General features: G+C 51.7%; 1 protein-coding gene across 2 annotated transcripts in view; it reads right to left on the bottom strand.

Annotated features, from left to right (window-relative positions):
* Positions 1-17,401, bottom strand: part of SLC7A5 (solute carrier family 7 member 5) — a 34,771-nt gene extending 17,370 nt beyond the window's left edge. Inside the window, exons 1-2 of one of the 2 annotated variants that reach the window (XM_059667119.1) lie at positions 16,778-17,401; positions 1,278-1,403 (exon numbers count right to left, since the gene is read on the bottom strand). In XM_059667119.1, coding sequence (XP_059523102.1) covers positions 1,278-1,403; positions 16,778-17,321 — 670 coding nt within the window. In that variant the 5' untranslated portion in view covers positions 17,322-17,401. The remainder of the gene's footprint in view (positions 1-1,277; positions 1,404-16,777) is intronic. The other variant, XM_059667118.1, reaches the window with a different exon arrangement.
* Positions 17,402-23,530: the final 6,129 nt, after the last annotated feature.

Genomic DNA, 23,530 nt, shown 5'->3' with positions numbered 1-23,530 from the left:
TTCGCATAAATTAACGTATTTAATAAAGATGGTCTACCTGAATGATCTGGATTCTTGCTTCGACTTTACTAGGTCAGCATATACTAGAACTGTGAGCTTCTCTCTACCCCGCGAGAGGACGAGTGAGGGTGGGCAATGTGGCAGCCACTGCAGCTCCACGTGCACCCAGTTCTCCTGAATCATGAGCATGCAACTTGCACATGGTCTCTGGACCCCGGATGCCTGTGCAGTGCAGTGCCCCATGTGGCCAGTAGGGGGGAGGAAAGTCCAGAACTACAAGGATGGGTTTCTGGGTGTCACAGGCAGAAGCCCTGAGAACAGATAATGGGGCCTTTAAGGGTTTTCCAGTCACACAATTCACAGCTAGCCAGCTCCAAAGTGTGAGAGAGGATAGGCTATGCCAAGACGACAGCCACTGCCCACCCCAGAGAAACCGGTAAGTAACTCTGTTCGCCAAGACACCTACAGGAATGCTCCCGACAGTACTTTCCATAGTCCTGAGCGGAAACATCCTTGCCCACAGAGTGATAAGCAAGTCATAGCATGTTTTCGAGGAATGAGGCCCAATAGTGAGAGATGCACTGCCACCAAACGCCACGGCATGGGCGACCCACATGTGATGGAACAAAGTGCTGATCACAGGGGAGAGGTCAGCATGGTGGATGCTGGTGCGGGGCGGGGGGGGGGGGGGCACCCATGGGCACGAGGACCCTGTTGGGAACTGGGCAGTTCTACCTCCTCCCCGGGGGTGCAGCTACAGCTTACCTGTCGGGCACCTGCAGTCTGTGTAGCTGCCTGTGTGCAAGATCTACCTCAAGAGACAAAACTAGCAGTAGCTCCTCTCTGCCACACTCACAATGTGCTAGGCACCCATGACACTATCCTACCCTCCCCGCCCTCGAGGGTGGATAGGAGTGGGGTTCAGAGGACAGGGTGAATCGGTTTCTCCCTGCCGCTCTGGGACATATTTAACGTGTTGGGTTATGTTCAGTCTCTCTAACTCAATGTCAGTGCCCCTGCTGGGATGGTGTGACCCAGCTCACAGTGCCCAATTCAAATGATACCCTTCATGCCATGTGCCAGACCTGAGGGTTGGGGGCATTCAGAGCAGTGAAACCACCCCCCTCCACCGCCGCCCTTAAGGGTGAGGGTGCAGAGCAGGGGATGTGTCGGACGGAGAACCTGGTGGGTCTGGGGGCACTCAGAGCAGGGGACCCCTCCACCCTGGCACAGCAGAGCCTCACAGGACCGCTGTGAGGCCCAGAGGCCACACTCACCCTTTCCGATCTGGATGAAGCCCAGCAGGATGATCAAGGCCAGTGCCAGGAGTTTGGCGGCAGCGAAGGCGTCCTGGACCCGGGTGGCAGCCTTCACGCTGTAACAGTTCACGGCCGTGAGCAGCACTGGGGAGACAGGGCAGAGTGAGTCCTACTGGACAGACAGTCGGCACTCGAGACGGGCAGGCCAAGCAGGAACCCAGACCCTTTGGTGAGGTCTCACCCTCTGGGACTTGTTTGGATGGACAGCTCTCCAGGCTCAAGGTCAAAGGTTGAGAACCACAGACTCTTGAGCTGTGGTCCCAGGTGCCCCTGGGCTATCACAAAGGATTTTAAAAAATGAATGAATTTCAATGTCCTAAGGAACTGACAATCAAAGCAACTACCTTTCCTCCTCTCCCCCACCCTCCATACACCTGAGTCAAGCCCTTGAGTTGGGCGCTATCTTGAATGCAGGTAAATAGCAAACCTGCCATTTGGAAGGGGACTGCATTCACTTTTCTCCACCCACTCAACATTTAGCATAATTCATCAGGTTCACTCACAGTCTACTAAACTTCTTGAAGGTGGGAAACCCTTTTTTTCAGAGAAAATCTTCTAGAATTCCACAGAGTTAACAGGTGAGGTATCCTATTACACAAATCCCATGTGACAAGCCAAATGGTGGACCATGAGGGCAATTCTGACACCTGAAATGGGGGTGCCACAGCCCTGGGGTCAGCAAGCAGCCTAGCCGGTACAGGAAACAACACAGGAGCTTCAGCTCTACTGTGGTTTTAACAGAGTACCTTGAAACTGAAAGTCACAGGTGGCTTCCCCCGACCTCGATGGGGGCAGAGAGGAGACAGGGCAGCAGCTAAGCCAGGCTCAAGAACTGTGCCCGAAGCAGGGGCTGCCTGGGCGCCTGTAAGACCCCGGCCCTGCGCCGCGGGAGAGGTGGAGGCTGAGATGATACACAAGCTCAGGAGCCGACACGAAGTGTTTAGGGATCTTGAGAGCTGGCTGTTAGCACAGCCACTTCGTAAACTTACAATGAATCAAAATTATCAAATTTAAAACAAAGGAAACGAACACTCAAGTCGGATCCCTTCCCATTTCTAACTCATCTGCGCTCTATGGTCTCTATGCTGCTGAGGTGCCACACTCTCAGGTGAGCGTGTCACGCTCTCATCCCAGGTGCCTGCACACAACTGCTAGAAACCAGCCACCTGGGGAGCATCTACACTAGGCACTGGCAGGGGCACAGACGGGGGCCTTTTCTCCTTGGAGGGCTGGTCATTAAACATTAACCAGCGTGGCCAGGGCCTATGGGAAGAGCCTCTCTCCTCCGTTCCCCGCATAGCCGTCACCTCCTCAGAAGGCTTCGGTAAGGTAAGACAGGCTGAAAGGCCTTTTGCTCATCCTGTCTTTTCCAGACAGAACTAACCCGGGGCGGGGACCCCAGGTGGCATCTTTCCCCAGCTAGAGTAATTACAGGTCGCTTTACTATTTGAGGATTAGGCCCCAAAGAGATAAATCCACGCTAATTAACTGGATGAGACCCACCAGTTCAGGTAGAAGGAAAACAGGCCATCTTCCCAGTGTGCTCTGGATAGGATTAAGGCCTCACTGCTCTGCCTGCCTTTTCTCTAGGAAATTAACTGAGCTTAATAGCAACCCCTCCCCCTTGTTTTTCCTTCCCTGCTCTAAACCCTGGCTGATGCAATGGCTGACAGAGACTGTATGTTATGTTTAGGCTCAAAATATTTTGAAAGTATTTGCTTTAGGCTGCTATTCCTAATCTGAAATGCTCAGAAGTCCCCCTGTACCGGGTATGACAGCGAGAGTTGTGACACCTGGACCCGGTGTGGCGTTACTGGTGGGGACCCTGGTGGGGCCCCCTGGCTCCTGGGTTGAGGTTCCCCACCTGTCAGGCTCATAGTACGATCCGCTGCCTTGGGGGATGGGAGTTTAAATAAGGCCATGACAATGTGGGGCTCGTGACAAAAGTGTCTACGACACAGTGCCGAAGCCACCTCTTGCAGCAGGAGCTGAAAGGCTCAGAGGAGAGGGCCGATGGGTACGTGAGGCAAACAGCACCCGTGGCCTTTACTGTGTGGCTCTGGGGTGGACACATGCTCAGTCCTGGCCCTCAGGACCAATGGGGAGAGAGCTGTCCTGTGTTAAGCATGCATGTCAGCACTGCCATTCCAAGCACAGAAGAGGAAACAGGCTCATGGAAATCCCCCTGTCCAAGGTGGTATGGGGAGACCCAGGACGGAGACCCGGGTCTCTGGGGCCCACAGGACGGACAGTGTGGGTGGGGAGAGGAGGGTAATCCCCTTTTTCTGGGCTTCCAGTCTAGTGCTCTCTGGTCCAACCTGCCCCGTGGCTGGGATCCAGGATAGAGGGGCCTTGGAGGGCAAGCCCAGGTTCTAATCTGTTCCTTCCTGCCCCCGGAGCCCCCAGGCTTTCCTGAGACAGCCTGCCATTTCCTTATGTGAGAGACAATCCTGAACTAAGTGCTAAGTGCCTCAGGCTCCTCCTCCCAAAGCGGACACAGCCTTCCGGCTGGCTGCAGCAAGAGGCTGGCAGATTGCATCACTCTTCCACTCATGCTGAGGGAAGCCGGGGCTGACCGGGAAGGTGTGGCCAAGCCTTCTGCAACCTGAGGCGGCTCTTCCGCTGCCGCCAGCCCCCAGACAAGCTGGTCCTCTCTTCCTCTCTTCCCAGCGGGCGCTTGGACCTGGTTCCAGAAACCAGAGCAGCACTGCCACACCAAGTGCAGCCAGCTGGGCTGTCACCTCTGCTCGACTCACCCCATTTGGGGTCTCTCCACTCGGTGGTGAGCAGGGGCAGCTCTGCATTTCACAGATGAGGACTCTGAAGCTACCCCTGAGCCCCCAGCCCGTGGGCTGTTCTACTGTGGTGGTCACTGACACTGAGGGGGCCTTAGTTGTCACTAGGATGGGACAGAGGTCCCTCCTCTGACACCCCAAAGCCCCTCCATTGGTACCAAAGGGCACACACCAGTCCATTCCAAGAGCCAACCCAGCCGTTCCCGGCCAAAATGTGCTGAGCCCAGCCCAGCAGGTGTCAGAGCCCCTCTGCACTGAGGCTCTCCCCACAAATGCAGTACCAGCTCAGGACATTAAAAATGTCCAGATGGTGAGCAGGCGACCACGGTCTGGGAGGGGAAGGGACCGGATCACGGAACAAAGGGAACTTTATAATATTTGTTTCTTTGTAAAAAGAACCAAAACACATGATGAAATTTTACTTTTCATTGACTTTGGCTGATGAGTAAACAAGTACTTTATTGTTCTCATAGTGTTCCTTTGTGAAATTTCCTAAATGAAATATAATCTTAGGTAAATAGGCGAATCTCCCAGGACTCAGTGTCTTTAATAAAAGTAGCCCCCGGAGGAGCTGATGGCTGGATTGCAGCCCAGCTTCCCTGCTTTAAACTCCACCACCTGGACAAGATGCCTGACTCCTCTGAGCCTTAGTTTCCACACCTGCAGGATGGGGGCTCATGGGCACACTGGAAGGTTCCGGGTGTGCAGAGCGGCAAGAAGGGTTTGCCGCTGTTGTCACCATGAACACTAACTCGCAGCCCCTCCAGGAAGGGGGATTAGGAGAAAGCACTTGTGCTGCAGTGAGGGAGAGAATAGGATACACCAGGGCACAGGCCACCAACCCCTGATTCTAGTAAAGGTGGGTGGCTATCAGGAGGGCACTCTGGCTAGAAGCCAGCCCTCTCCAGGGCTCTCTGAGCCAGCACCCCCAGATAAGCATGGCTGGCTCCTGACAGCTGGGCCAAAGGAGATAAAGCCCAAGGCCCCTTGGCGAGAAGACAGCTCTGGGCTGTATGCGCTGGCTCATTCCAATCCTCCTCCGGTTTGTCCCTTCCTGTCCTGCTGTAACATAACCCACCTAGCGGGCCACAGGGGCACCCAGCTCCAGCTCAGCAAAGGGCCGGAATCCTAGGGCTGTGCTGTAGTCACCATCCCTCTGCTGAGGGGCTCCTGCCCTCCTCCTCCTGTGGTGGCTCTGCTTCTACCCCCATCCTCATGTCGGGGATGCCTCAAAGGCTGGAAGTGCTGCCCAGTGAAGGAAGACCCCTCGGCTGGGCCTCCTGCTCTCACCCCCTGGCCTCAGCGGCGAGGTCCAACTCCAGTGCTGGCCTATTTGGGTGGCTCGGTTCTGATCAGTCATCTGCAGACCTCAGGGCAGCACATCCCCCAAGGACCACAAAAGCTGAGGACACTGGCTGGGCACAAGCTCGATGACACAGTGGCTCCTCCCCTCGATCTGTTAGTTCTCAGGACACTGTTGGGGAACGCCTCTGGAACTCTCCCTGACCCTGAGCAGGATGTATTCTGGAGGGTCTCCACCCACCAGTCTGACTTGAGATACTCCACTCTCTCTGCTTCCCCATCTGGGTGGTGCTTTCTACACAGGTTCTAGGGTCCTTGATAAAAAGGGCCAATTCTTGGGGCAAAGGCAGTCTGAGGCCTATGAGCAGTGCTGCCTCACACAGGTGGGGTCCGGCTGTCGGAAACTGCCCAGGAGGGGCTGAGTTGCCAGGCCAACAAGGATCATTTGACCCAGAGCTCTCCCATGGGCCCTGAGATAAAAAGGAAGTGGCCAGCAGGCTGTGCCAGTTCCAGGAAGCTGGTCCAGCCTGGTCTCCTGGGCTTACCCAGGGCAGCAGCTGAGGCTGGTCTGAGACCTGAGCTCAGGCAGACAGCCAGCCTGCTGACTTAGCGCCAGCCCCCCCCCGCACCCCCCCCCCCCCCAACACACACACCTGTCAGACATCTCAGAACTCACTGGGCATCTGGACCCTAAGCCCTGGCTAGAGTTGGGCTGGCTCCTAGGATGACAGTGACTGCACAGGGGATAGTGTGACCCAGGTGATTGGGAGAGCTGCCACCAAGAGGGATGACCACTAAAGTGGTGTCCAGTCCCTCTGTGGGTTCCTGTCCTGCCTTGGCATTATTCATCCAAATCTACCTGGCACACACAGAGACCCAGGGTTTGGCAGATGCTCACTGGACGTGTAGCTTGTCATCAATCCTCCTCTCCAGACCCTTGAAGTCCAGATGTCCTCTGCGCCATGCAAGCCCCTGCCCACAGGTAGCCCCTCCTCCCCATCCTAGTCTTCATTTCTTGCCTTAACGCTCTCATCCCTCCTAATGACAGACAGGGGTCTCCCCTCCAGGGTGTGTCAGTCCCCCGGGGGCCTGAGAATCTGCCTTTCTGGCCCAAGGATGCTAAGGCTCTTGTCTGGGGACCCCAGTTAGAGAACCAGGGGGTAACTTCCCGATGCATAAATCACCTTTACTGGGCCCCAAGAAAACAAATGTGCGTGACCTGACAACCCAAACCATGTGCCCTCACTCCCAGGATGCACTACAATTCTGAGCACTCAGGTTGGTAGTGGCTCCAGACCTCATCCCTACTGCTGGCCACTGAGGGGAAATGAAGCCATTCGCAGGAGCAGGGACACCCCGTCTCTCTAGGAGCAAAGGGAAGTGCTCCAATTCAAGAGGATGCCACCTGAGGGAGAGGCAGGACATGAAATCTGGAGTCCCAGGGGGCACACTGGTCCTCAAGCCCCTCCCCGGCTCCACTCACTAATTTCTGCAAAAACATATTACTAATAGGCCAGCATCACATTTTCAAATTGCCTGTGACCAGCCCAAGAACACGTGTTTCCATATTTTTTCCATTTTTGACTAGGGCTGGGTTATGCCCAACCACAGAGTTCACCTCAGCCCAGGGTGGAGGTGTCAGCAAGCATCTGGAAAAGGCTGACACATTCATCTCAAAACACACCAGAAAGGCAGATTACTCACCTCTAGAATCTGCCGACACCCCGAGTCCTGGGCTAAGCAAGAAACCCCATAAATAGCAACTTCTCTCTTTACTGGGTTCTTTGGAAGCAAGAGTCCTGGAGAACAGGGAGGTTCCCAAAGGGCCCCCTGAACTAAAATCTGAGGGAGCTCTGACCATGCTGTGTGACCCTGGGCAGGTTACTTAGCATGTCTGAGCCCGGTTCCTCATCCTCATCCTGCCGCCTTCTTTGTGGGTAAGCTATGCAAACATGATGTCTGGCACCCCATCAAAAATTAGCGTTAATTTGATTAGTCATGGCTGAGTGCAAAGATCTGCTGAGAATAGCCAAACGTGTATGTGCAGGGGTCTCAGTGGTTAGAAATCTCCATCACTGGCTAAATGCAGAGATACATGCACACATCTGTGGATGGGAACCCCACCCTCCCCAAATGGTTCCTCCAGCAGTTGTGCTAATAAAGAAAAGGGAGGGAAAACCTTCTGTAGGCACTGTACTTGAGGGGTGAGAGGACATGTGCAGTATTCAACCCCCATGTGATAGTTGGGGTAGAGAGCTCAGAGAGGCTGTTCAACATGCTGAAAGTCACACAGCAGACACAGAGCAGGGTGAGTACGCCCAGGTCTCTTAAGTCCCACTCCTGTGCTATGCCACTCACCTAGGATCTTCAACCCTGGCTGCCCCTGACAGGCTCCAGCACAGCTCCCTGACCTGTGCTGTGCTTCACTGCTAGGTCTCAGAGGGACTGGGCATCAGTCCTGATCAGGTGATTCTAAGGTGCAGGCCACCCCCATCAGGCCCCAACCAAAGTGAGCATGCCTGAGATGCATATCTACTGGGCACCCTCAAAGGGGAAGGAATGGGTGGGTGGGGGACTCTGTCCCACAGGTCTGAACCTATTGTTAGGCTATTGTTAGGGAGCAGGGCCTTGGACAGCTGTCTGCTGCTCTCTGGGCTGAGGGCTTATGTGGGACCTGCAGAGAGAAGTGTCCATGAGTGCCTGCCCCAAGCACCCTGGGCTGCAGGCCAGCCCCCACCCCCTGCACGCCCTTTTAGATACAGGGCCTGAATGAGCTATAGAACATGTGCTTCCATGTGTCTCCCTCTTACTGGGCTAGGCCACTCCAGGACAGGGCCCAGTCCCTATTCTGCTCCATAGACCCCGGCCCAACACCCCAGTGCAGGGTCTTCATATGGAGCTGACAGCACTGGACTTCCTGAGCCCTGACATCCTGGATAACAGTGAAGGCTGAGAGCCCCCTCCCTCGTGTTCTGGGTCGGGCTCACTGCAGAGAAGCCCCTCCCTCAACCACTGCAGGACACTCACAATGCTCCCATTTACCTCGAGGACAAAGCCAGGACCCCATTTAGGCCTTCTGCAGAGGCCCTGGCCTTCCAGCTGATCAGGCTGACAGGGTGCCCCAGAAGGGAAGCAGATGAAGACAGCCCCGCACCCATGTGAGTGCTGAGGGCTGAATCCTGTGCTGGTCTTGGGCAACTCACATGGAGGGGACAGAGGGCTGGGCTGGCCACAGGGTCACAGTGGGCCACGGGGCTCACGTCTGCTGAGGAGTGGCTTCAGTTCGGTATCGGCTACTCTGAGCGACTTACAGATGATCAGGTCTCAGCAGCGACAGATGTCAGCCAGCAACCAAGGTCAGAGCGACTCAGAGCACAGATCAAGTTGCGTGTATCATGCTCCCAGAGCCCAAATGGGAAGTCAGTGCTAATTCTTCACATAGCGGGCAAAATCCACTGGGGATTGGGGCGGGCTCGACCTCCAGAAATGTCCTGCATGGCATAGCTCACTCTCCAGAGCCAGAGCAAGAATTCCAGCATCCTGCCTGGATCGAGGACAGAGCTGGGTGGGGTCCTCCTGCCATGACGTAGATGGGACCCCAACCATCAGAGCCAAAAAGCTGCTGGACTGGGCAGCAGTCCTGTTGGTGGGGACAGGATGAAGCAAAGTCCGGGGTGGGAACAGGTGCATTCTGGGCAACTCCCCTGACCATAATCCAGACAAGAGCCTGGAAGGTGACACCGACTAGGGGTGTAGAATCACATGCCCCACCCCAACAGTCCCCAGCATCTGCTGTGAATCATGGAAGGAGGGGACAGGAACTGGAGGCCAGTCTGTGGCCATAGGACAGGACTTATGGCTGCTGGGCAGCTGGTACCCACAGGGTGGCTATTGGCCCACCCAGCCCTAGAAGCTCATTTACAAGGTGATTTTGATAGAAAGATGAGAAGTATTTAAGATGTGTGGTGCCCCACAGACAGGGGAGAAAGCACTTCCCAGGAATCCAGGATATAAGGAACCTCAGATCCACATGTCCTTGCTCCGGCCAACCAGATACCTGGATGTGGGATCTTAAAGCATTCCTGATCCCTGGCGCCTGCCACCCTCACTGCCATAGACTCAGTCATGTGACCACCCACACTGAGAACAAAAGGCAGTTCAGTGTGGAGGAGGGTACACAGCATTCCCAGCCCACTCCTGCCTCAGTTTCCCCAGCCATAAAAATGGGAATGACAACACTGATTACATAGGCTGAGGTGCAGAGCATATGGGAAGAGGGAATCCAAGGGCACCAGCTAGAAAATGTCGGATCTGTTTCTGCCCTGATCAGGGCCCCTCTCGGGGGTAGGGGTGGCTTCCAACCTGTGCCAGGGCCTTTGGGAACCTGAACACCCTAGGGAACACAAAATACCACGTGCGGGCGCGCATGTACAGTGTGATTGAAACTTCGTGGCCCATGTGCAGAAGTTGGTATTTTGTGGAAGAGCCACACTTAAGGGGCCAAAGAGCCGCATGTGGCTCGCGAGCCGCAGTTTGCCGACCACGGCCCTAGGGCCACACAGTTTGCAGTGAACATGCCTGGTACCCATTTCTGTGCAGAGCCTGCGCATTCCATGGGATTATCAAAGGGGCTGTGACCCAGGGACAAGGGTGAGAAATATTCGCCGGCATCTCCCTCCTCCCTGGGGTCAATGCTTCTGTGAAGGACCACACAGAATTTGGCCCCAGTCCTGACTGGACCAGACTAGCTCCCGTGGCCGGACCACTTTCATGTCTGGCGGGCTAGTCGGATTTCAGGGCTAATTACTAGGCTGTCGTCTGCACTGAGCTCACAGCTTGCGATTCTAGGATCACCAGCTCCTTCGAAACACCCAGAAGCCTTTGCTTCACACATCAAGGAGCTTAGCCCTGGCAGCTGGCAGGCGGCCAGTCACCCTGAACCAGGCCTCACTGTGACAGGCCTGGCTGGAGTCCTAGGAACACAGTATTGGACACATTGTAGGGGTTCCCACACCCCCAGAAGCAGGGTCACTGTTCGGCAGGCACTGATGGAAACGAGCCAGGCAGCTAGAAGACTGGGGGATGGAAGGTGCTGTTATGGTCTGCCCTCCCCACTCTGGTCATCACCCCAACTGACCAACTTACCTGCAAGTCAGCTGGCCATGGCTCACCCCACAGACACCAAACCTACACTTCATCTTTGCCCTTCACCCCGACCTGGAGGAGCTGACAGCAGGTTAGCATTTACCACCGACACCACCACTGCCGCCGCCGCAGCCAAGCTCCGGGCTTTTTCCTTCTCTCCACCCTCTCCTTCTCTTCTTCTTCTTCTTTTTTAAAAATATATTTTTATTGATTGCAGAGGGAGAGGGAGAGATAAAAACATCAATGATAAGAGAGAATCATTGCTAGGCTGCCTCTTACATGCCCCCTACTGGGAATTGAGCCTGAAAGCCTGACATGTGCCCTGACCAGGAATTGAACCTGTAACCTCCTGGTTCATAGGTCGACGCTCAACCGCTGAGCCACACCAGCCGGGCCCTCCTCTCTCTTCCTTCTTTTCCCTAAACCAGAGAAGAGCAAGTTCTAGGGCAGTCCAAGATGTTATAGGTGACAGAGGGCAGTGTGGAGAGTAAGTCACAGCCACAGTGTAACCGGGTCCCCATGTGCCATCGTTAAATACACCATGGCCTAGAGTCCTCAAATACACCCAGGCAGAGCTGTGACAAATCCCTACTTCACATATGTGTAAATTGAGGCTTGGCATTCCCAGGGAATTCCTCAAAACAGCACCCAGGTCTGTCCACACGCACAGCATAGGCTCTTTACCTGACACCAGGTGGAAAATACTGCAGGCCAGAGGTCCCAGAGGACCCACAGCTGAGCATGCCCCACCCCCACATGTGTGTCTGCCCAAGTCAGGGTCATGGTGGGGGCCTAACTCAGTCTAGGGGAGCCCTGGCCAACTGTCTGTCTCCATGAGAAGGCAGAACGTGCTCTTCAGACCTCAAGAGGGGCCACCATGCAGGAAGGGGACCCAGTGACCCAGAGTCCCATTCTCAGCCACCAGTAGACCAACCTAAGTTCCGAAAGTAACCAGCAAGTCCAAGTGTGGGGGCTGTCCCAGTGGGCACGGTCCTACCCTCACCCAACTAGGAGAGGGAGAGAGGAGGGTGGGCAACCAGCGGTCTGCTGCGGCCACTTCCCTGACAGCTACGCGTCCTGGGTAGGAGTGACCAGACTCTGATAGGCTCCAAGTCCTTTTCATAATTCAGCATACGAAGAAGGGGACCTGTTCAGATCCCTCCTTCTGAGAGCGCCTCCCCTGAGATAAAGGACCAATGAGGCCACCACTGTGTCTCTGAACCACAGCTGCTCTCACATACAAGACCCCGTCCTTGTCCTTGGCGGGGCTCGTGAGCCCCCAGCCGGTCCGCTCCAGACGTTTTACAAAACAGTGGCCCAGGAAGGGAGGATAAACTGCCCAAGCAAACCCAGCTGGCAAGAACTCAACTCCAACCTGAGTGACTCCGTCACACACACAGAACCCAGACTCATCTGACTTCAGCCGCCACTAACAAGTTTTCATTAAGCAGTAAATAACCCACGTAAACCCAGTCTTCTATCAGATTCCACATGGTCACCAAGAAAGTTAGAACCCAGTTTTGGGGCAATAATTAAAGAGCACTCAGGAACTCTGTGGCTTTTCTGTGGGAACTTTCACTGCCTTCTCAGAAGTCCCCTTCTTGAACAACCATGACCTTTCACTGTATAGTGGAACCCCGGTTCTCAAACTTAATGCGTTCCGGAAGGCTGTTTGAGAAGCAATTTGTTCGAAATCTGAACCATTTCTTTCCATTAGAAATAATGTAAATTGAGTTAATTTGTTCCAGACCCATGATTCCCTGTTTTAACCTTTCTTATATACAGTACATGTCTAATGTGCTGTTTAATCTGTAAACAAACACTTCTTAAATTTATCGACCACGCCCTTCTAGCCTTGAACTAGTCACTTCCAGCACTCATCCCAGGGGTGCAGCATCCGTGCTTTTTCCCTTATCACTGCCTCGGAAATGCGGTCACCACTGGCTGACTGCTTTTCCTTTATCCAAACCAACAACAGTTTTTCTACCTCTTCAATTCCTGTGATCGGTGTTTTATGAGCACTTTCACACCCTTAGCAACATCAGCACACTTGATGGCCTCTGTATGTTTTAAAATTGTGCTAAACATCCATTTTACCAGCAACAAAACAAACAAACAAAAAAAAAAGGAGAAAATATTCACAGCACAGACTCGCCCTCCCTCCTTTATTTGAGGCCTGAGAGACACTTTTTGTTATGCTGATGTATCAGCACGAAAGGGTCATCAGGTTGAGAACTGAAGTCTTTTTCTAAAATGGAGACATTTTTTCTGTGACAGCATTGTTCCAGGTCAGAGATGTCCTGGAACCGAGGTTTAACTGTCCTAGGTGAGAACAGCCAGGCCCGTCAAGTAGGCTGTCAGCCTTGGACAAGCCATGTTCCTATCCCCGCCAAGTAAGGCTCTAGACTAGCCCTTGCTCTTGCAGGCAGTACATCCCTGTGTCACTGAAACTCCTCTTTGCATCAGAAAAAGCCACACACACACACACACACACACACACACACACACACACACACACACGTATCACATTCATACAGGAGGTTCCAAGAAAAAGGGCTGCGAAAGCTGATCAATACATGGAAAGGTCACCCTCACTCTTAGGGGAAGGGGTGCTACTGGCATGACCTACTCCACTAGGCCACAACACCAGAACAGAAGTGAGCTGGAGCACTGGCCAGAGCGTATCCACTGCAGCCCACTAGAATCTGAGGATTTACCTACGTAAACCCAAAAGTTTAAGAAAGTAAGGGATCCATTTTTAAAGACTAGAAAGGGGGCCCTTTAACGATACCATCTATTTCATTATGTACATACTGGGCCCAAACATATCGTATCTAGCAATGAAAATTGGACAATTAAACTTCTCCTAATGACCAAACAACCCAACAAAGGCATCCTGCCTTCAATATATTTTTATTGACTTGAGAGGAAGGGAGAGTGAGATAGAAACATCAATGATGAGAGAGAATCGTTGATTGGCTGCCTCCTGCATGCCCCCTACTGGGGATCGAGCCCACAATCCGGGCATGAGCCCTTGAAGGGAATCAAACCCCGGGCCCTTCAGTCCATAGGCCATGACACTCTCCACTGAGCCAAACCAGCTAGGGCTTATCTTGCCTTTAGAGCAGCGGTTCTCAACCTGTGGGTCGTGACCCCTTTGGGGGTCGAACGACCCGTTCACAGGGGTCGCCTAAGACCATCGGAAAACACATATATAATTATATATTGTTTTTGTGATTAATCACTATGCTTTAATTATGTTCAATTTGTAACAATGAAAATACATCCTGCATATCAGAGATTTACATTATGATTCATAAAGTAGCAAAATTACAGTTATAAAGTAGCAACGAAAATAATTTTATGGTTGGGGGGTTACCACAACATGAGTAACTGTATTAAAGGGTTGCAGCATTAGGAAGGTTGAGAACCACTGCTTTAGAGGGGCTTTTCCTTAGCCAGTCCAATGCATCACCCCATAAAACCCTCATCTCAAAGTCCACCAGAAGCCAGAGGCTTTCCTGTTCTCAGGCACATAGACTATTGCTATGACTATTCCTAGATTTAGACCAAAGTTTTTAAAGCTGAGATTCATATCATTGAGACCCTCTGCCCCTAAAAGACTGTGAACGAAAGGGGCCACATGCTAACCCAGCCGTGAGCAAACTACAGCCCGCGGGCTGGATCCGGCCCGTTTGAAATGAATAAAACTATTGGAAAAAAAGACCGTACCCTTTTATGTAATGATGTTTACTTTGAATTTATATTAGTTCACACAAACACTCCATCCATGCTTTTGTTCCGGCCCTCCGGTCCAGTTTAAGAACCCATTGTGGCCCTCGAGTCAAAAAGTTTGCCCACCCCTGTAACCTGACAAGCTCAGGGGAGGCCTGCATGGCAGTCTTGCAAACTCAGAGACCTAAAGTAACCACAAAAGATGGTCTGAAAATTAAATATTTAACTACAATCAGGTTGTAGTGGGTAGTCATGTCCTAGGCCAGTATTTTCCCTGACAAAGACCAACTTAGATCTTTACTGAGCCCATTTGTCTTTTTGCCTCTAAGATAACATATCTGCGAAATGTCCGGGTAGTTTGTAACTTCCCTTTTTTCCGGACCCCTCAGGGCACAGGACATTCCCTCATTGTTATTGTCATCAAGTTAATTGTCAGCTGTTACTTATGTAAAACTATCCTGTATCCATCTGTGTAAAAGAAGCACGTGTCCATCATTTCACTTTTGACCCTACCCCAGAGGTTTCCCTGCTTTGCTTTTTCCCACCTCCTTAATCTATCACCAATGAATTTCATGTAACCCACCTACATCCCTTTCCTTTGATTGCAATGTGTAAATACAGATATAACCCGCCATTCTCCAGAGCATTATCTCAATTCGTTGAGGTTCTGCTTCCTGGCATATGTTGACAGTTTGGCTCAAATAAACTCACAAAATCCTTTACAGGTTTCAATGGTTTTTTACATTAATAAGGCAAATACTGTCCCTTCGCCCCCGTGCCCCCGTGTGACTGCCTGCCTGTTCAGGTTCTCAGGAAAGCAGGTGATCCCAGCAGCCAAACAGAGCTGCCCTGAGTTCTGCCTTCAGGACTCGCCATGTTCCGAGCATGTCTCAGAGTTCTAAAATACCTGCCCCCGTGGCACAGTGACACCAGCAGGAAACTCGGTCCACAGGCGCTACAAGCCCAGTAAGACCAGCAGGCATGGCCAGGCAGAAGCCACTTCCAGTAACGGCACAGTCCCTGAGTTTCACGGCTCGGATCTGAAACCAGGAATGTATCCGGCCATCTCTGTACTTATATGCACGACTGAGATTTGGGCAAATGCTCAAGGTGGCAACTCTGAAAGCAGGACACTTCCATTTGCAAGCCTCCCTAGAGGTTGGCCAATAGGTAGGCGGAAAAACTGCCAACGGCCTTTAAGAAAAATCACATTACATTTGGTATAAATTAATTTTTTTGGAAATCCCATAAGAAAATTGTTTTTGTAAAGCAGTAATTTTCTCCAGCCTGGTTTACTCTTAGGTGAAGAACATACCAGGAACATGCCTCCCAACCCACCAGGACCATGCCCATCAACATACTAACACTGTAGTGTGGAAGAGAGACTATTCCATGAAGGGGACCGTGGCCTGACTGACGCCGGACCTTCATGCTAGGTCCAGCTAGATCTGGGGAGAACAGAGATTACTTCCCAATAAATCCCCTCATAGACCCTCGGATCCCTTTCCTATGTTCCAAATGTGCTGGTTCCCGGAACCGGCCCTTGCTCTGCCCTGGGCAAGTATGTAATAAGGTGTTTTCCCCTTATCAGGGCAGGTCATACCCCAGTACCCCTTTCCACCCTGCCCTGTCCTATGTAATTCTTTAGCACCTGCCACATGGCGGAGATGATAGCTATGTCGTCTTGCCAACGCCCAAGATGTGCCTCCTATGTAAGTTCTCAATGTAATGATGTTGTCAGCCTTTCTTTGGTCTCTGGCCCCCAGGAAATTTTGTATAACAAATCTGAAACCGACACTCCTGGCCCATGCTCGCCAATATACTAACAGTGTGTCCCCCAACATACCAGGACCAGGTCTACCAATATACCAGCACAGTGCCCACCAACTTAGGACTATGGCCGTTGACTGTCAGCACAACTTGGAGTCCCCCAAATTTAATTTTCAGCCAAGCACCCTTCTGGTACTACTTATGGTAATCTTCAGGGGATTCAGACACTGCTGCCTACACAGAATTTTATCACTATGTTTTTTGTATGAGTTAGCCTCTGCTGATTCCTAATAAGCTGGTCTGGAAAGGAGCTATGAGTGAAATTTTTTTAAACCACAATTTGTCTCCATAAACGGCACTGGGGAGCTCAAACAGCAAGCAGGAAATTCTCGTTTCCCTCCACGTGGGTGCCTCCCCAGAGAAAGGGGATATTGCTCAGCTCCACCGGATCTGAATGGACCAGGTGGGGAAGCGGGCCGCCCACAAGCGGCAGGGTGCAAGAACCACGCTGTCTGTCACTGCGGAATTCCCAAGGTGATGTGTACACGAATGAATGAGACGCACGTGGGTTCCGGACCTTAGCCTAGAACCGCAGCGATGGCCTGGGGATTCCAAATGGCCCGGGGTTTTGAATATGGCCGGGGGCTCGGGGATGAGGGATGGCCCGGGGTCCCCCCACCCCACCCAGGCGGGTCCCGCGGTGGTACTCACGCACGCAGAGGCAGGCCACGAGCTTGGCGGCCTCATCGGGCACCGGGCAGGTAGGGAAGAGCGGTTTGAGAAGGTAGGTGGCGAACACCAGCGCCACGATGTACTGCGAGGAGGGTCGGATGATGAGCAGCTCGATCCAGAGCTTGAGGAAGGCGGGCAGCGAGCCGTAGACCTCGAGCATATAGGCATAGTCCCCGCCCGACTTGGAGATGGTGGTGCCCAGTTCGGCATAACAGAGCGCGCCCACGATAGAGAAGACGCCGCAAACGGCCCAGATCACCAGCGCCAGCCCGGGCGAGCCCGCCTCCTTGAGCACACCAGTGGGTGTCACGAAGATGCCCGAGCCGATGATGGTGCCCACGATGATGGCCACGCCGTTGAGCAGCGTGATGTTGCGCTGCAGGGCCACACCCTCGCCCCCCGCGCCCCCCGCGCCCTCCGCGCGCTTCGCCGCCAGCATCCGCTCGCGAGCCTGCAGCTCCTCCTCCTCGGCGGCCGCCGCACGGGCCGACGACGAGCGCCGCTTGGGGCCCGCGCCCGCCATGCTGCTGCCGCGCCGCGGGTCGAGCAGACACGAGGTGCGCGCTGCAGACCAGAGAAGAGCGGCCCTCCCTCTCCGCCCCCGCTTTTTCTACCCCAGGCCCCGCCCTGTCTCCGCCTGGCCCGGTCCCGACTCCGCCCCCTCCCCGCCCCACCTCCAGGCCCCCTCCCCGCCCGCACCGCCACTAATACCTGCCTTAAGCCGGTACCACCCCGCGCCGCTGGCACCGCAGCCGGCACACCAGGCCCCGCCTTCCGCTCCGCGCAGGTGCAATCGGCCGACCACTTCCCGCCCCGTCCGCCCCGCCCGGCCCCGCCCCTGGCCCTCCGGGGGAGTTCCCGCTTTGTCCGGGCCTGGACCCCGCCGCCCACGTGGCCCAAACACCACTCGGTGGTCGGGCGACCCACCTTTGCCCCAGGCTGGAAGCAGGCGGTCGTCGGGCGGGCCTGAGGCCAAAGCTAGGAAGGGTGGGCTTTAGGGGGACACTGGGGCTCAGAGGAGGCCTGCCTGCTCCCGCAGAGCGTCCAGGCCCGGTGGGGCGCGGGTTTCTGTCCCCGATGGGCTGCGGTAATAGAGTCCCCGCAGTCTGCTCATCCGGGACCCGGGAGGTATGAAGAGGATCGAAACGGCCCCTCCTGGGAGAAGCTCATGGTCCAGCTGGGGTTCGGGGTACTGAATCACTGGGCCGAGTGAGCAGAAGAAATTCCCATTTTGTCCCAACAGGAATCTCCGTGCCAAAGAACAGTGTTCAGGGCATACAATTTTGAAAAGCAGTGACACAAGTTTTGGGAAACCTGATATTTGCATAAGCTCAGTTAAATGAACAATATGGGGGATTCCCGAAGAAGCACCCTGAAAACTGTACCCCAAATCTCGGTTGGAAATTCAACGAAGTTAAAGGCGGACTTCAGGTGAGGGGGCTTTATCCTGTTATTCTTGAAGAACGCAAGAGGTATCTTAGGTAAGAAGGGCTGCCACATAGCCAGAGCGAGGTCAGAGGTCAGAGGGAGTGCAGGATGACGGGTCACTCCAGGCCTGGGAGCAAGAACGACGTACTTGCTGATTAAATTGACTGTGAACTGGAAAAGAACTTGAGTCCCTTCTGGGGGAGTTTAGCCAAGGCATGTCATTCTGGACCTTCCGCACCCTGATAGAGCCGCCCCCTCCCCCCAGCATGCCAGTTATTCATCTGCAGTGTTAGAGCCGGGTGAACTATTGGGGGGGGGGGGGTCACACAACACAAATATTAACTTGCAAGATGTTGTCTAAATGGGTGGCTTGGGATAATAAAAAAACAATCTCTTCATTCTTGTTCTTTCCACTGTTCCTTCAGAGGGTGCTGCTTGGCAGGAGGCGAGGTTGCAATGGCCAAGCAAACTTAGAGTCCTTATTGGGTACCAGGCACTGTGCTGAGGCCTTGGAATGCAAATTCTTGCTTAATAGAGTAGGTGCTATCATTAGAGCTATTTTGTAGATGAGGAAACAGACTTAGTGGAGTGATTTAATTTTGACCAGTAAGTGAGCTGGAACTCCATCCTTCTATGTGTACTTTTAGTCATTCTGCCACCCTTCTTCCTGTGGCTTATTCACCTCCAGACTATTGTTAAATTATTATCATTTATAGCAGCTAAGATTTGAAAATCTCAGGATGGATTTTGGTTTCAAAAGGAAGGGCACCATTTGGCAAAGCTCTAAGGCCAGGTCCCAAGACCTCTGCCTGGCTTCATGCGGCTGACCCCTGCAGGGGCCACTGCACTGGGCTCCAGTGAATGCCACCTCCAGCAACAGAGAGAAGCAATCAGTAATCACACATGGAAGTGGTAGGCTAAGGGCCCAGAAAGCCGGTCAGAAGGAACCAGGATGGCCCAATCCTGCTTTCCTGGAGTAAAAATTAACAGGGAAAGTGGAGAGAATGCATGTGCACCTTAAATGTTGGTCCCTGCGGGGTTCTTGGGAAGTTGCAGGAGATTTTAATAGCTGGAAGGGTGACAACATTCCAGAGTGTTTTTAAGGTCTCACAGGATCCCAAGATCCCACTGTTGATTGGTTTTTATATAACGTCCTAGATTTCCTTCTGCAAATTTGCTTTGATATGTATCTGATTTTACTGATGCAAATTGAATCAAGTACTGAGAGCCTTGCCTGAAATCCAAGACTTAAAATCTTAGCAACGAGTGCCATCTACTGGACGAATCATTGAGGAGCTTTTTGTTCATACACTAGTCAGTAATTTATTGAAAATCATGTCATTCATTCTCACTGAGGCTAAAGGGGAAAATATCTTGAACATCTCTGTAGGGGAAAGTTTGAGAGTTTCCATCAAAAGCCTTAAAATCGTGTGTTCTGTCTAGCCAGTAATTTCACTTTTAGGAATTTCTCTAAGGAAATAAAGGGTGTTCTGTGTTTTGGCTATGTACATGGTTGCTTATTACAACTTTAAAATAGTCAATAATGGATATAAGCCAAACGGATTTGGTTTGGTAAGTGTTGTTATATCCGCATGGTGAGATACAGTATGATCATTAAAAATCATCTTTGCTGGAAAACTATGTTCGTGATAGATCATGAATGAAACAATGGGGTGTAACTCTCCAAGGCCCCACTTGGTGCTGTGGCTGAGCTGGGGCCCCCAGTGCATTTCTGAGATCTGGGAAGCTGCCGTTTTGTAGGAGCAAGCTGTTCCTCTTTCTCAGGTGTGACTTGGCCTTCTGGGGAGGAACGTTTCCTCTTGGAACAGGAAGGATTGGTTTTGGAGAAGCTGAACTGCCCTGGAGGAAAACGTCATGGCACTCGGCCAGGCAGACCTGCATCTGCTGTAGGTTATAACCCCCTGAGGCAGCCTCTCCCGTTTGGAGTCTTAGAGGCTTTGGGGCCACCTGAGGAGAAAAGAACCTGTCACAGGCCCTCCACTTGCCAGGAGACAGGTTGGAGGTTAGGCCAATGTAGTAGCTGCCCTTCAAGCTTTTTCTGCCCACTTTCTGAACTCTTTTTTTTTAATTTTAAAAAATTTATTAAAAATAAATCATTTGAATATATTTGTTTGTTTTGTTTTGTTTTTTGTTAATTTCTACCCCGGCATATTTTTCCATTGATTTTTAGAGAGAGTGGAAGGGAGAGGAAGAGACAGAGAAAGAGAAACAGTGATGTGAGAGAGACAGATGGATTGGTTGCCTCGCACATGAGCCCCGACCAGGGCTGGCGATCAGATTGAGCCTGCAACCGAGGTACATGCCCTTAATCAGAATCGAACTCGTGACCCTTCAGTCGGTAGGCCGACACTCTATCTACTGAGCCAAACCAGCTAGGGCTGAACTCTCAACTGTTATCTCCAAACCTTCAGGGAACTTCAGTTTCCTGATGGCAAAACGTGGGCTATAGAAAATGGGGAGTGGGGAAAATGGTGAAGGTGGTCAAAAGGTACAAACTCCCAGTTACAAGATAAATAAGCCCTGGGATGTAATGTACAGCATGGTGACTATACTGTTGGCAATACTGTAGAGTATGTTGAAAGTTGCTAAGAGGGTATATCATTTTTTTAAAAAATATATATTTTATTGATTTTTTACAGAGAGGAAGGGAGAGGGATAGAGAGCCAGAAACATCGATGAGAGAGAAACATCGATCAGCTGCCTCCTGCATACCTCCTGTTGGGGATGTACCCGCAACCAAGGTACATGCCCTCGACCGGAATCGAACCTGGGACCTTTCAGTCCGCAGGCTGACGCTCTATCCACTGAGCCAAACCGGTTTCGGCAAAGAGGGTATATCTTAAAAATTCTCATATCTTAAAATTTCTCATTACAAGCCCTGATTGGTTTGGCTCAGTGGATAGAGAGTCGGCCTGCAGACTGAAGGGTCCCGGGTTCGATTCCGGTCGAGGGCATGTACCTTGGTTGCGGGCACATCCCCAGGAGGGAGTGTGCAGGAGGCAGCTGATCGATGTTTCTCTCTCTCATCGATGTTCTAACTCTCTATCCCTTCCCCTTACTCTCTGTAAAAAATCAATAAAATATATTTTTTAAAAAAGTTCTCATTACAAGAAAAAAAAGGTAACTGTGAAGTGATAGATGGTAACTACACTTATTGTGATGATCATTTTGCAATATAAACAAATATGAAATCATTAGGTTGTACACCTTAAACTAATACCATGTTTTAAAAATATGTTTTTATTGATTTTGAGAGAGAGAGGAAAGGAAAGGGATAGAGAGATAGAAACATTGATGAGAAAGGAACATCATCAATCAGCTGCCTCCTGCACGCATTCCTCCTGGGGATCAAGCCCACAAACTGGGCATGTGCCCTGACCAGGAATCAAACCTTCGACCTCTTGCTTCCTGGGTCGAAGCTCAACTGCTGAGCCACACTGGCTGGGCTAAACGAATACAATTTTATATGTCAATTATATCTCAATAAAACTGGGAGGAGAGGAAATGGGGAGGGGTTTTATGGCAGCAGTCTAAACCATGGGCTTGGAGAGAGGTTCTCTGAGTTCTCACCTGGGTCCCACCGCACACCAGCTGAAGGAACTTGGGCAAACCCTACCCGTCTTTGGGCCCTGGTTTGCTTGTTTTGAATGGGAATAGTAGCACCTACTATAAATGAACTAGCACGTGAAAGCAGTTAGAACAGCATGTGTCACAAAAGAACTCAATGAATAGTAGCCACTAGTGGTAGTAATCTATATATATAAAAGCCAAGCAACGGGAACAACCGGAACAACCAGTCACAGTGACGCGCACTGTGGCCGGCCAACCCACCTGATCGGGCGTGGGGCCGGCCAGCCAACCTCCCCCAGCCCCTCCCCCTGGCCGGCCTGGCCTGGATCGGCCCCCATCAGCCCCCATCAGGGTGGGCTGGCCGGACCCCACCAGAGCATGAATTTGTGCACCTGGCCTCTAGTAGTGTCTATAAAATGGATACAGAATTGATTAAATATGTATCAAAATGGTAACAGCAGCCATCTTCAGGTGGAGGGGAGGTTACATACAGCTGGTCCTCCAATAACTTTGTTTCCTTATAGCACTGATGAGTTAAGGAACTTAAGTCTTGTTTATATCAACTAGCCTCAGATAAAACTGGGTTTGCTTCAAGTCACAGAACCTTTTGACGATGATAAGTGAGGACTTAATTGTAAGATGTTTTTTCTTTTTATAGTTCCCTATTGTTTATAAAATTTCTATGAGTATACATTGTTAATCTTAAAGGAAATTTACCCACAGAACACAAGAGCAGCCTCATGGTCTGTCTCCCCTTCCATTCGAGCTGCACATTATTTCCACGTTGGTCTGCAACTCTTCCTTAGGGAGAGTAGAACTCCACGGAAAATCTCCCTCCTGGTCATCTGGCTTCGTCTCTGACTGCTATTTGGGGGTGGGGGAGTGGGGGCAAACTCTGATGTTTTTGGCCTTGGGAAAGAAAAAAGTTTGGCCCCCTTGCCCAAGGAATGCTGAATAGTCCTAGAAATCTTTAATCAGCAGAAGTGGATTGAGTTTCACATATATTCCAAACAAAAGCCATCTCCAGGTGTGTTTCACTTAAAGCAAGCCCGTTGTTTCTGTAGGTAAATAAAAGTTACAAAACACGTTTAGAGTGATTTTCTGCCTTGCAGCCAGACCCTTTGCTCTGATAGACAGTGGATCACTTTATCTCACACAGACTAAAAGCCTTGCCTCCCACCCCATGTTACACTGGTCAACCTTGAAAATAAAATAGCTAGTTATTTTACCAGCAAAAACAAGTTTACTCGGGAATAACGAATGCAATTCAGGACATGCAAACTATGGCAAAACAGAGGCAAGCCCACCGAACAAAGAAGGGGAACATTTTTTAATAGAGGAAAAGGAGGAAGTTGGATGGGGTGAGCATGAGCAAAAGTCCATTGGAGAAAACCAAGAGTTCAGGATGGTGGTGGTTGCTTCTCATTAGCTGAGTATGGTGGTTTCTCATTGGCTGGGCTGTTGCTGGGCAAGAAGAAAATCTTCCTTCCTCCACCCTAAACATGTGAAGTACGCTTCTTGTCCCAGTTTGTAAAGCTTGTTGCGATGGGTGGTACATGTGTAAGAGCTCCCCGTTCAGGGGACTCCACTTGGAGTGAGGTTTTTCTTTATTTTTTTTCACATACTCCTCAGTAACCCTGCTTTTACAGCTAACTCAGAATTGCACTTACTTAAATGCATGCAGTGGCCTGGCTTTAGAAGGAAGCTTGAGCA

This window comes from Myotis daubentonii, chromosome 15 (assembly GCF_963259705.1).
Source record: "Myotis daubentonii chromosome 15, mMyoDau2.1, whole genome shotgun sequence".
NCBI lineage: Eukaryota > Metazoa > Chordata > Mammalia > Chiroptera > Vespertilionidae > Myotis > Myotis daubentonii.
The sequence above is the reverse complement of the archived record's forward strand: the minus strand, read 5'-3'. Positions and strand labels throughout refer to the sequence as shown.